Consider the following 14,004-nt stretch of genomic DNA (forward strand, 5'->3'; position numbering starts at 1 on the left):
GTTTCTTTGCTGGAAAGTCTCAATCCAGTGCAGCATTTATAATCTCAAAAGGGAAAACAGTTTTAGTTGAGCTCGTGTCTCAGGCTTCATACATGTTTCCCCAGGCCAGTGGTAGTGAGGTGCCCTTTTGCCTGAAGAAAGTAATACAGTACCGCATGCAGCACAGATGAGGAATACTGTGATCTAGTGTTCCAGCTGCTGCCCTTAACATGGTATTTGCCATTCCATAGCTTCAGAAATAGGCTTCTGTTTTGATCCTCCAGCAGGGAGGATGGGCTCCCACAGCAGTACGTTTGGAGGAAGGCAGGGAATTGCGCTCTGTGATACATCAGGGTTTGAAATCCATCCAAAAACTGGTCTCTCCCATGCAGTGGTATTGTGTGTTTGTCTCAGAGCCATCATGGCAGCTGATGAGAGGCTTTGCAATAAAGAGCCTTTCAGTTACTGCCCATTTGGGTCGGACTGCTTAAAACAAAAGAAGCTTCCAGGAAAGCACAACAGACCAAAACAGCGTAAACCAGTTTGCTTACATTCAGAAACAACTACTAACATCTTGACAGCATAACCTAACAGCATAGCTTTAAGGTGAAAGAACTTGATCATAAAATGGAGTGACAGCAACGATTCTTTATTCCAACCGGTTCCCTTCTTTGACTGGTACATCCTAAATCTGAATCACAGAGCTGATCACAGAGGATGGTTAGTCTTTTGAAAGCTGTGAGCTGGGTGCTGCATGCAAGGACTCCTTGCTTTGAGGTTTATATAGCCCTCCTCCTTAAATAATTCCTGACATTTTCTCCAACAATCAAATGTAAACAGCTTGCTAGAGAGCCAGCTCTGTGCAGAATAGATAGGTACTGTCAGCCCTCTCGGAAAGGCAGCAAACAAACCTCTGAAATGTCACAATCTGCTTCTAAAGTGATGGGATCAAAACTGACATTGGAGAACACATTCCTCAAGCTGTTAAGGCAGCTGGATTGCACTAGGTGAAATTTATCCAGAGCTTAGGATGTCAGACCAAGCAAGGAAAACAAACACATCTTTGCTTTCATCCCGAAGGTTGTGTACCAACAAGTCATCCTTGTTTAGTGCTGAATTTTTGCTGTGAAGTGGAGCTGGGGGGGGGAGAAGATGACAGAGGGACATGCTTTAGTTGAAATGTCAGTGCTTATTGAAGTAAAACCGTGGGCCTAATGAGTGGCGCCATGCAATATGTCACGTTTCTTCTTGTAGTTCCTCCTCAACATACCGTTTTTGACCTTTGGTCTTGAAGCCTTTCAGGAGTAAAGAATTCTGCTAAGTAATTGGTGATGGAAGAGATGTCCTGGAAGCATGAGAACTCCTGGTTTAGGCAAACTCAAACCTAGATTTCTTGGCATGAGACACTTATAAAATAAATGCCCTTACTCTATATTTTTTAAAATTTTCTTCTGAAACTCCCCGCTGCCTTTTTGCAGTCTCTGTGGACTTGCTCACTTGAAGGGAATGTTTCCGTATATAGTTCAGTGCTGAAATGTGTGTGGACTGCTCATCTTTTCATGCTCCTGCTCATTGTTTTGTGTTCACCCTCATGTTGTCAGTAGTTATAGTAAGTTCTCTGTCCTCAACGATTCTCTTCCTAGCACACACTTGGCTACTTACATTAGCCCCGATGAACCTTTTTTACCCACTTGTTCCACCATGTGCATCTTTTAGTTTTTAGGGATGATATTGCCAAAAAGACCAGATTGAATTTTCCTTGAAAGCTCTCTTCTGGAAAGCTGTTGTATTAACATGTTTTATTCTTAAAACAGATCACTAAAATACAGATATTTATTTTCTGAAGTGTTCAGAGTTAAAGAAGAATCAGGATGTTGAATTGTAAATAGGCTCTCAAGGTTTTATGCCATCGTCTCTTGAAGGGCATGTTTGATTAGATGTGCTTTTGGGTGACATTTAATCATGCAAAGATAGGCTTGTCTTAGTGTTTCTCAGCTGGGGGATGTGTTTGGCTGTGATCGGAGTTCAACTAAATCTACTTATTGTTAGCTGCTTGTCAGAATGTGTGTGCGCGATGCATTCCCCCTAGGAACTGAACCGAACCTGTAGAGCTATGCAGCAGAGAATTGTGGAGCTTATCTCACGAGTGTCCAATGAAGAAGTCACAGAGGAACTGCTGCATGTGAATGATGATTTAAATAACGTCTTCCTCCGATACGAAAGGTGGGGCACCTTTTCCATCAACTATTTGCATTCACTCTGGGTTTTCACTTAAGTGTAAAATAGGTCAGTTGACAAGAGTTGGCCATCTGGGCCAATGGTCCAACATAACAAAATATAGAGAACCAAACCACAGAAAGTATTTACAAAGTCTTTTTATGTTTTTTTTTTTATGGTAACATTCCTGTTTCCATTGTTTCCTTCAATACTAGGATATAATTTTTTTTGTCCTAGGCATTGAAGTTTGTGGGGCATATCCATATAAAATGCAGGGCAGCCTTGTGCAAAACTCTCGAACTAGCAGACTTGAGTCTGGAAGTCCCTGTTGGTGCGGTGCTGTACAGATGTAGGGACTTGGGACTGAAAATAGCACAGCCACAGTCGCTGGTTCTACTTGCTAGCTTGGGCTCTGCACAAGTGCTTGTGCTGCTTCCTGGCTTAGGGAGGCTCCCGTGAGCTCTCTCTGTCTTATGATCTCTGAGCTTTCTAGTTCCAGTACTGGTGCAAGGGGAGCTGTCTGAGGTGGGCGTCACCTTGGTGCATGTAAGGGGTTTGTTTTTAAGTAACACTTAAAATCTAGGGGGGGGGGGGGGGGAAGCCTGTTTTGTGAAGAGCTGAGGTTTTGAAGAGTTGGTCTGCGGGAATCATCCCCAGGGGCAGGACTTGGGCCATAGGACTTTCGACATGTTAGACAAAGGCGCTGTCAGCCACATCTGCTGCAGTAGGTGACACGTGATACAGCAGTCTTGGGAAAGTTTAATCTTCCCCTTAATGACAGGCCTGGGGAGTGAGGCACCAAAGAGTACCCTTTGTTCCTTGCTCTTAGCACAGGGCTTTGTTTCTCAAGCCTTTAAAAATAAATTAGGCTCTAGATATGTGAATCTGTGCTGTCACAGCAAAAGCTGGAAAGAAGATTCACTGGCCTCGATTTTGTCTTTGATTTAGTTGTTCAGAGGAGATTGGGGCAAACTTTGAAACAAATGTTGGCTTTTTATGTGAAATGGTATGTGTTTCATGCACGAGCATGATTCTACAAGTGGCAGAGTGTAACTGTCACTAAGGCTCAGTCTGGTCACCCTTGATATTTTTTCTATTTTCCCCCATCTGCAATTTTTCTGGCTGGGGCTAATGTATTTGTAGTCATTATACCCTGAAAGGTGAGCTGAGTGATGTTAGCAAGCTATTTGTGGTAGAATAGCTGCACTGGTCTCAGCATTTCAATAAATTCCAGTTCCTCCTCTGCTATTCCAAAAGGTTCGCATTCATCACGCTGATTTCTAGTATGGGTACCGAGCTCCGTCAGTGACTCAAGCAGGAGCTCTGGCCTCTCCTGTGACACTTTGGATGTAAACGAATGTGTGGTTCATAAGTGTTTTGGTGAGAAATATGAGGTGGGAGGTGTCTTAGGTTCCAGCTAAGGGAACTGGATTTCCAATAATAGTAGACACCCACAGTTTCCTAAAATTGAAATATGGGCCTGAATTTGTTTTTGCTGCCCTTTAAGTCTGCATTTTCCTCTGCTACATTAGGAAAACAGTTTAGTTTGCCTGAGATTCCCTGTTGTATTTTTGTCCATCTGGGAAAAACCCCACAGGATTATATGAATATTATATGGGTTTTTTATTGAAAAGAGAGGTTACGTGTGAAACTACTTTTAAATGAGGAGAAACTCTAACCTCAGAGAAATCATGGTGCTTTTCCTGGTAAAGAAGGAGATGAGACTGGCCTCAGACAAGCCTTGGGAGGAGGTAGTTCCCTCTGCTTCTTTTGAGTTCGTGAAAGCTGGGTTTAGGTTTGCAGCCCCAGATGCACAGCTAATTGGGGAAGGAGTAGAGAAGAGACCTGATCTTGACTAGCCAGACTTCTTTCCCTAGGAAGTATGAGGATTTTTATCCAACATCATTATTTTCATTCTTGGAAAGTACCAACCTATTTGAACATAGGTTCTGGTGGTCTTTGAGCTGACCCAGAATGTTTTAAGAAATTAATCTGCTAATCATTGTTTCTCTTGCCATGTGCTGCCTGGGTAGGGCTGTGCTGGCATGTGTGTGGCTTCTAATTTACATGTATTGCAGCAAGAGGGAGCTGTTAAGTGGGAGTAAGACTTGCTGCGGTGCTCAGCTTATTTAGCTGGGAGTATCAGTCTCGCTGCAGTTCCTCCTGTCCCTTGGCTAACAGAATATCTATGACAAAGTACCTAATGAAAAAAAAAAACACAAACCAAAAACAACCAAAGACAAATCCTACAGTGTTTTTCAGGCATGTGTGTGCTGCAAAATCAGATCAGTTAACTTAATATTCACGTTTGCCAAAAATGCAAGTTCTGCAACTATCCTCCCTTTGTCCTGGCTTGGAGTTAAAGCTTTCAGGGTTCCCTCTTGAACCAATGAAAACTAAGTTCAGTGGCAAGCATGTCATAGCTTTGTTATAAACTTGTCGGTTTTGTTGTTTATTGGTGCCTTTGATAGTCCACATTCATTTTTCTTTTTTTTTTTTTTTTTCCTAAACAGATTTGAACGATATAGATCAGGACGTTCAACACAAAATGCCAGCAATGGAGTAAGTACCTAACTCCATTTATTATATCAGCAGCTATACCGTACTAGCTGTACTAATATCACCGGTGTCAGACCTTTTACCTGTCTGGCCCTGTATCCTGCCTGTAGCAGCATGAATACCATGGATACCATGGTGTGGAGAGTAAGAATGTGCCAAACCCCAAGTGACAACTTCTAGCTCAGGAAGACACTACACTAAAACATCTCTGTGTTTACAATCCTTGATGGATTTTCTTTTCTGTAGTAACTTTTTTGATTGCTTTTGAGCCCATGTGGACTTTAGGCACTCACAATGTCCTGAAGCAGTGAGTTCCATAGTTTCACTACACATTTATGCATATTTATGTGGGTATTTTTAGATAATAAATGTTTTGTTTACATTTGATCAAGTCACATCATGATTTTTATTTGCTCCACCTAATTCTTCTTCACTCTGTCTTAGAATACCACTGTTCAGGTTAATTTTCTTCATGCCACTCATAATTTGAGGAACCTCTCTCATCTCCTTTTTCAGCAGCCCCTTTTCAAGCTGAAGAGTTACAGTTCTAATTATTCTTTCAGTGAAAACTATTTCATACTTGTTTTATAGTGTTCAGGATCCGAGCTCATGATGGATTCATACGTGGAACTGTTACATTTTCTATTTTGCATTCTTCTAACCATTTGCTGTATTTACTTTGCCTGTTTGATTGCCATTTCTACTGCAGTGTGGTGCAAACTTCAGTACAGGCTCTGCATTGTAAATTTAGTCACAACAAGGAAGTTTTGCTTCTGAAAACAGTTTATATCTAATGCAGAAGATGGTAGAAAATTTGACTTAGATCTGATGTTGGTCCAGTGCTAAAAGCGGTGGAGAACACAGACACATTAGCTAAATCTGAAGAGATGTAGATGACCTCCAGGAGAGTTTCCTGCTGCACTGAGCAGTGAAACTGAGGTTTTTTGGTGGCCAACCCTTTTTATGCTGCACTCATCACCATAGTATCCAAGAGACTGGTCCATTTCGCAGTATGCAAGAGAGATCTTTTTAGGAAGTGCCCATTATTTTTTGATGTTTAATATTGCACTGCAAGAAGATATCTCTGGCATGTGTAACTTGATGTGTTTCTTATGTTCCAACAGGTACTGAATGAAGTGACAGAAGATAACTTAATAGATTTGGGTCCTGGCTCTCCAGCTGTAGTGAGCCCAATGGTTGGAAACTCAGCACCCCCGTCTTCACTTTCTTCACAGCTTGCAGGGCTTGGTGAGTACCTGATCTAAATAGTGCTGGTGAACAGGAGACTGCAATGCATTGACTTTTTCAAGCCTAACCAGTCTCTGCACCTTGAACAGCATGCAGGGGCTGCTAGGCAATCCAGGTGTGTGATTGTGGGAGCAAGTCTGAGCAATTGTTGAGGTCCATGTGATGGACCTGAACACCCAGTACAAGCCCTTATCGCAGTGAGCTGTCGGAATTTACAAATTTACAAGGAGCCATTTTTCACTTGTGGGTCAGGGAGCCCCTTTGGCTCTCCGCTGCCTGATTAATGTTGCCATGTAGCTTTCGGAAGGTTTGGGTATGTGGCTTACAGGATTAGGAAGGCTTTCCCATTCCCCTGCACTGTAGCAATCTGTAATTGGCACAAAGGGAGGGATTGGCACAAAAAATTGGATCAGCCTGGCATGAAGGGAGGGATTTGTTAACCAAAGGGGAGACTGAAGGAAAGGGTGCAAGTTCTTGTTCATGGTAAAACTTGTACTACTACTTTTATTTCTGCTTAGGTATAACTCTCCATGAAATCAGTCTGGTGAATGTTCTTGATTCTCCTTATACAAATAATATTTGAAATTGTTGGATGAAAGGTTTTTTGAAACTATTAGGTGTTTTACATTGAATCAAACCAGATTGCTTGATAGGATCACTTGATAGGATCACTTGATTTGACTGAAGGTTCTCCATCTCTTTCAGCACTGCGCCAATATCATATCACTTGATTTGAAGCTGTTGGTTTCACAGTCAATATCTGAGAGACAACATTGTGGAGAAAACTAGTATCCGTGCCCAAAATTTCATACCATGTTAATGCACAGTAAATATCTCAGGTTGAGTTTGGCAGCAGGTGCGCACCAATTCCCAAATACTGGCTTCTCAATGAGGAGTGCTTATGGTGTGGTGCTTCCAGGAGGAATAAGGCAATCTGTACAATTTGACTTTAAAGGAATGCATGGTTTGCAGCCTCCAGCCTCTTCTGGACAGAACTGTGCTCAGTGCTGCAACTGTTAACTAGATGATATCTGCATCTGTCCTGTATTGTTCAGGGCTTCCTCTGTAGCCTACATAGTCATGGCAGCAGTGCCTGCATATGGTTTGCTATTTCATCAGTTTGGTTTTTTTGCCTCTGGTTGCAGACTTGGGTACAAACAGCGTCAGTGGCACACTCAGCTCTCTACAACACTGTAATCCTCGTGATGACTTCGACATGTTTGCACAGACAAGAGGCAGTTCCTTGGCTGAGCAGCGAAAGAAGTATGTTGGAGTTTGTCTTTAGCACTGTTTGAGTCACAGCATTGCTGTTTTCTAAGGGCATAAATCTGAAACTTCTTGACTTCATTCCAGACTAAAAAAGTAGTTTTGGTGTATTTTTTTTTTGTGCTTTTAATCCAGTTTCTATCCTGCTGGTCATTATTAGTGTGAGCAAGTGGAGAAGTTCCTGCTGCTGGGAAGAGCAGACTGGCTGAGTAATGTTATTTGACTGTCTTAGTTAATGAGCTCACTGGAAACTTGGAAATGAACTTGCCTTTACTTCTGCAGATGCTTCCTCTCATAAAGGCTTGTCATCCCATCCACCCGGCCAGTGTTTGAGATACGGGAGCATAAGGGTCCTTCACCTGAAGGTCATGGATATACTTTGGTGACTGGATTACTGTCATCAAGGGCTTGGAAACAGAATTACCATCCAGTTAAAAACTCTCCCTTTGTCCCAGCAGTCAGACTCTCACAGGCTGTCAAGGCAGTGTAGCTTGCCTGGCTGCCATACTATCCCTAATTTGTTTATATGCATAGGGCTTGCATGTCTAGAGCTGCAAATCTGGCACCTTCAAGGGCATTTAACAGGTCCAATTATTTTAATTTAAAATAAATCTGTGCACTTGTTAAGAAATCCTTTGATCCCTGTCAACTGAGATTTAGTAAAAGACACAGTCAGGTATTTTTCTTTCATATATTATTTCTTGCCTCCTTCTGGTTTCAGATTCTAGAGGATGTAGTGGCTAACAGCAGTCAGAACATCATCAATATCTTGTCTCAAACTAAGAAATGTTGTTAATAGTTTAACTTAGACCTTAGCAGATTATCAAAAACTTACCACCTCTGGAAAATTTGAGCCAGCAAACGTATTGGGATCTTTTATTTTCAGTCATCAATATAGCTATTGGCACTGCCTCAGCTGTAGTATCAGTGTTGAGAAGACATGCTCTACTGTAGAGGCATACATTACCACAGGAGATTTCAGGCTGAGAGCCCTAATGTATAGTCAGAAAGGAGATGCATTGCAGAGAGATCTAATAGAGGTCCCTCTGTCTCTTGTGCTAAATGAAGCATGAAACTAATCTTCCCACACTGCACCTCCATCTCCTCCTGCGAGCTAATGGAACAAGGAGCACGTATCAGTCCATGATTTCACAAGGAGGATTGCTCTATCTCCCTTGGGTTGTACACTGTATAAGTGGAGCAGCAGCGAGACAGTAAAGATGCGCGGTGTGTAGGTGAGAGCCTCTGGGTGCTGTGCTCAGAGCTTGGGAGAAGCCAGCACGCTGGAGGACAAAGTGCTCCTTCAGCTCCTACATGCAGCTCCTCCCAGGGGCTGATCTGTGGGCAGGTGTTGGCGTTTGTGTCAGCTCATGGTTCACCTCTGTGCTCTGAGAAATGATGCTATTGCCTCTGTCACCTGACTGCTACGTGTCCCTTTTGAATAGCAATTTAAGAAGCATTTTAAAAATCCAACCTCTGTAAATAGTGCATTTCTTTGTATGCTTCACTGTTGTTGCTTAGTTATGTTTCATCTGTCTTCGGGTCTCCCTCTGCCTCCCCCCAAGAACGCATTAAGGTCAGGCTCCAAGTGTCATCTTCAAAGCTTTGCAAAATGTAATCTGTAATCAGGCCTCTTTTCATAGTTCCCTTCTAGCTCTTGGATGCGCTTATGGTGCCTCGTAACCTATTTGCCTACCTTTCATAATGCCAGTCTTACTCTTTTTGCTTCAACATGCTTACTGAAACTGATGGATGGTCTTTATACAGAGCACACTCCCCTTCTTGGAATACACTTAATACACTTGAAGGCTTGTTAAGAAAAAGAATGTGCTTTCTGATTTCCAGGGGAGTAAATCAGAGTAGTGAGTGTGTTCTGCATGGGTGACTCCTGGGCTTCCTTCTAGTTCTGTGGTTTGTTCCTTTCTTTCAGTGTGACGTATGAGGATCCACAGGCTGTCAAAGGACTAGCGTCTGCCCTGGATGTTCGAAAACAGAACACGGGAGGGGTAGGTCATTGCTCTGCGTTTTGTTATCTGAAGCCATGCGTGGAATCCAAGCTGTAGGCAGCTGCTTTGACCGAGACTTCTCAATCTGTATTCCAGCAACATGCTAGTACTGACTATTTTGAAATTGATATCTAGGAGCAAGTACTTGCTCAGTAATGATCTCTAAAGAGCTGCTGCTTAGCACACCAAAAGACTTCAAAATCATAGTGGGTAAATTCTCCTGTGTTCTTGCAGCTTGCCTGGCAGGTCCAGCTCTTTGACTGGAATCACTGCTGAAAAGAATAAGTGGGGAATGTCTTGTGAACACTGGTGTGCATTTGTTTGGTTTGTTTTTGCTTATGAGAGTTGATGCAGTCTTTATCTACTAGACTTTGCTCTAAGTGCATGGATACATGAGCAAGTTACAGGGAGAGAAATTACACAGACTTTTAATGCTTCACAGGCCTTACCATAACTGCCCTTGCAAGCAGTCTGTTCTGTCTGTCCCAGGGCAGGCTCTTGCTATCTTGTGTGGGCAGAAGAGGCCCATGTGCTGTCACCTCACAGCAGCTGATGCTAGAAACGCGTTTGAGAGAGCGAGCGTGGCCAGATTTGTCTGCATACCTTGGTGAAGGCAGAAGCGAAAAGAGCTTTCAGATCATCTCTCGACCCCTTTCTACCACCCTGCTTTTTGAAACTGTCCTGTTCTTTTGTACTCAGCTGTGTGCAAGTTTTTAGGTGACAAAGCAAGTTCAGAGACTTTTCCTGGTCGAATTTTGGTCTGTGCTGACCACTAGGGAGCATGGCAGAGCCAGTGTAGCATGGGAGAGCCAGTGCAGCATGTACACGCCTCCCTCCATGGAGAATTGCCTCCCCATGCCTTGGCTGATCCTGCCCTGGTTCTTTCATAAGCTGAAATGGGAGTGCTCAGGGCAGCTGGCATGCCTGGCAGCTTGTGCTCTGAGCCAGGGAGAATTTGCTTTGGGAGCCAGCTGGGGTCAGATCACAGCTGCCTGCCTGCCTGGGCCACAGTTCAGTGGTAGCAGGGCTTCAGCAATGATTTCTTATGGAGCATCCCCCTGCCCCACAAATCTATCTGCTTGTTCCTGTCCCTGTCCTCCTGCAAAAAGGGTAATTTAAAATCCAGGTCATCTATGTGGCCAGTTTCAAGCTCAGCCCCAGAAAAACTCATGCCAGCAGTACTGAGGGAAAAGGGGGAAGCATGGGGAGGGAGAGACAGAAGTATATTTAGGGGGAACGAGAGAGTAATTCCTGAAGCCAGTGTGACAGCCCAAGCCCCCAGTATCACAGAGCTGTGTTATTGGCAGGACCTGGGAAAGGATTTGTGATTCTGCTTTTTGTTCCTGGCTAACCAAACACAAGGGGCTTACATTTAGCTACTGGTCAAGGGGGCTGTATTCCCCTGGTAGCCATGGGGTCATGTCCTTACTTATTAACACTTTTGTTCTCAGCCAGTTCTGCTTGAGGCACCAATGCGATGTGTCAGTCACACCAGCGTAGCTGCTGCTCTGCCCGAAGTGTTGTCAGTTCAAAGGGCTGTGTCTAAGTTAATCTGATGGTCAAAGTTTTTTGGGGCAAACGCTTTATGGGTTGTGGAACTTTGGGCTCTGAGATGTTGTAGAGACTTTCAGCCTCTTTTCAAAGGTCCTGATGACCGTATCATGTAATCAGAATGGCTTGTTTTGAAATGCAGTCTTTCAGTAATTGGTAAACACTACTTTTCATCATGTTGTGAGGCTTGTGGGTGTCTCTTCTTAAAGGAAATAAAAATTAAACTCTTCTAAAGTCACACCAGCGTAGCAAAAAACCAGCAGTGCTCAGTAAATGAAAGACACGCATTAATTTGGATAGAGAGCTAATTTAAGAACAGCTCTAACGAGGAGCCAAAAGCTTCGCAACACATTCTTCACACACGTCTTGTTCCAGCACAGTTGTCCAGTGGTAAAATTCAGCACATCCGATGTTTGTAATGTAGTTGTTCTCAGAATGGTCTGTAGAGAGATGGCTGATCACGTGGCATTAGCTGTCTTTTAATATGATTTAGCAGCTGGAAACAAGACGAGCTAAAAATACACTGTTTTCTTAATATTGCTTTTCCATGTTGGGAATTGCTTTTGTTGCCACAGAGTTGTTGCGTGATTACAACTGGGAGGAGAGGCGTCCAAGAAACAATTCTCTAGTGTTACACAGATAGTAGATGAAGTTGGAGTGATTTCCCCCCTTTTTTTTTCTCAGCACAATTGCTGAAATTAGACATAAAAGATTACAGCTGATTCTCCATTATCTGTGGTAATGAGGACAGGAGAGGTATCCCACATATATGAGTATCTGGATGGAGGTATATAAACACACTGGCAGCTCTCTGCTGAGCTAGCCCAGTTTTGGCAGGGCTGGTGGGATAGAACCACTGCATTCTGCCGGTCCTGAGCAAGCTGCTCCAGAACTAGAGATGACTCTGTGTCCGGGCTCAGGGATGAGATGCTGAAGGACAAGAAACCAATCTTGAGAGTCTTTGTGTTGCTGTGCCATGCAGTCTGCAACCTGCTCAGAGGAACTGGATGCATCAGCGGTCCTTTTAACCTCTGCCGCTCTTCAAGAGGGGCAGTTTGAAAGACTGCCAGAGCACTGCAGCAAACTGCCATTACTTACCCTCCTGCTCAGTGCCATCATTAGAGCTGTCGCACTGTTGGAGTTTGGGGCAGAGTCTGTCTGCTGAGATCAAGGAGGTAAACAGGGTGTGCTGCAACTCACAGCTTCATAAGCAAGGGAAACTCTACAGTGTGTAATACTAGTGTTTTCAGTAAAAGTGAATGATTTTAGTAGGTTGTATAACCTACACTTCTAAGATGACAAACATCAGCCTCACTACTAGTCAGTGATTTGGTTTTTTTTAAATTTTTTAATATCAGCATGGAGGAAGTGCTAAAATTCTGTGAACTGTCTGTGGGAAGTGCAGAGGTCGGGGTGAGCTCTGTCCCTCCACGGGCTGAGCTGACAGGCAGCAGAGGGAGATGCAGCTGCTGCCAGAAGCTACCACAGGCAGCCCTGTGTGTGTCTGTGTCTGTGTCTGTGTCTGTGTACGGGAAGTTTGTAACTTGCTGCTGTTATATGACTTTATCATGGGTTGTTGCTGTGGTTTCTCTCTTTATGGACCTTTCTGTTCTCAACACAGAGGAGAGGTAAAGGTGGGAACTCAGACATGGAGCCCATAGACAAGTGGCTAATTACACAAGGAATGGTGAGGACTTCACCAGTGAAGCGATTCCTACTGCCCACCCCAGTCCCTTTACCTAGAATAACCATCCTCCATTCACCTCTCGTCCTGCCCTACTGAACCACTTGAAATCAGACAGTACAAGGAGTTTATTTCCCACCTACATCATTACCTGGGGCAAAGGGAAAGATTTGCGCCAATTTCTCGTTTATACAGCACAAAGGCCTGTAACCAACTGAATCATTTGTAGGATCCCACATCACCTTCAGAAGAGGCCTGGGGGTCCAATTGGTTCCTTATACTGTCTTGATTTATTTATGCAGTATCCGCTTTTCGGGGGATAAACACAAGTCTCATGGGTCTTGTTCATAAAGAGGACACTTTCTATGTGTCTTTAAAGCAGTCTTTTCTGGTTGTGCTTAACTTCATAATCCGGAATAAACATATGGAATTTGTAGGATCATACCTAATTGAATTGAGTAACATAGGGATAGTTCTTTATGACAGGAAGGGAATGGGGGAACTGCTACCCACGTTGACAACTTCTACCCCACTGGCATCAGGATTCAGACTCCAAAAGGTACAATAGTGTTTCTGGCTTTAAGGATTTAATTCCCGTGTCTAGTGATGACAGTGCTCTGATAAAATCCACCTTCTGAAGATCACTGAATCTGTGCACATTTTGAACTTCTTTGAAGTTGTCCATCAACATGCTTGCAGAGAGAAGTTCAAAAGCCTGCTTTAAGGGCAGAAGTTGGAGATAGGTAAAAAATAGCCTCAGCTATGCCTTAAAGCCAGGTTCTAAGACCAATTTTGTATTTTTGGATGACATAATCCATCACTTTATTGGTACTAATCTCAAACACTTAACATGACCTAACTGTACAAAGTCCTTCTGAGACAGTCCCGACTGCAGCTGAATTCAGAAAGTACAGAATTCCCTTTGGGCTGGGGTGCTGCTGGCAGTGCAGCATGCGGGGCTGGGCATCAGAGGGCCCATGGAGCAGGAATGCCTCGCTCCGGGGAGAACCTTGAATGTCCCAGACTAAGCCGTCCAGTGCTTAAAAAAAAGAAACGTCCCAGAGAGTTTAAGGTTGAGAAAATCCAGAGTGTGCAATATCAATATGCACCCACTCTGTGAAACGCTTTTCATTTATTCTTCTGGATTTAGGGCTAATCCAGATTATTTCTGAGGGCCAGCTTGTGAATTTGTCAGAAGTTTGCCTGGCTGGTGCATGCCTAGTGCTTGGACATGTGCATATATACGGTCGTATCTGCCCGCCTGTGCAAGCACCCAAAAGCAGTCCTGTGCCTGCTAGCATGCGTGGTAAGCCCAGCTGTAGGTACCTATCCTTGGGTGCCAGTTTCCTTTCAGTGCTTGTCGCAGACCCACAGCTCGTGACATGAGAGTGAAAAACCACAAAGTGACCAGCGCTTGCTTTGCCTCTGATACTGTTGACTGTGGTTCACAGAGGCTCTTGCTGTTTGGTGGCTCTGTTGCAGCCAGAGATGTAC

The 14,004-nt window shown here is 43.7% G+C and overlaps 1 protein-coding gene across 1 annotated transcript in view; it reads left to right on the forward strand.

Moving 5' to 3' along the window:
- TOM1L2 (target of myb1 like 2 membrane trafficking protein) overlaps positions 1–14,004 on the forward strand; it is a gene marked incomplete at its 5' end in the record, with an annotated part of 53,262 nt that overhangs the window by 29,872 nt on the left and 9,386 nt on the right. Inside the window, 5 exons of the mRNA XM_082490357.1 lie at positions 2,069–2,202; positions 4,710–4,758; positions 5,880–6,003; positions 7,149–7,266; positions 9,200–9,275. Coding sequence (XP_082346483.1) covers positions 2,069–2,202; positions 4,710–4,758; positions 5,880–6,003; positions 7,149–7,266; positions 9,200–9,275 — 501 coding nt within the window. The remainder of the gene's footprint in view (positions 1–2,068; positions 2,203–4,709; positions 4,759–5,879; positions 6,004–7,148; positions 7,267–9,199; positions 9,276–14,004) is intronic.

Source organism: Vanellus vanellus, assembly GCF_965231255.1.
Source record: "Vanellus vanellus genome assembly, chromosome: 14".
In the NCBI taxonomy this organism is placed as follows: Eukaryota; Metazoa; Chordata; class Aves; order Charadriiformes; family Charadriidae; genus Vanellus; species Vanellus vanellus.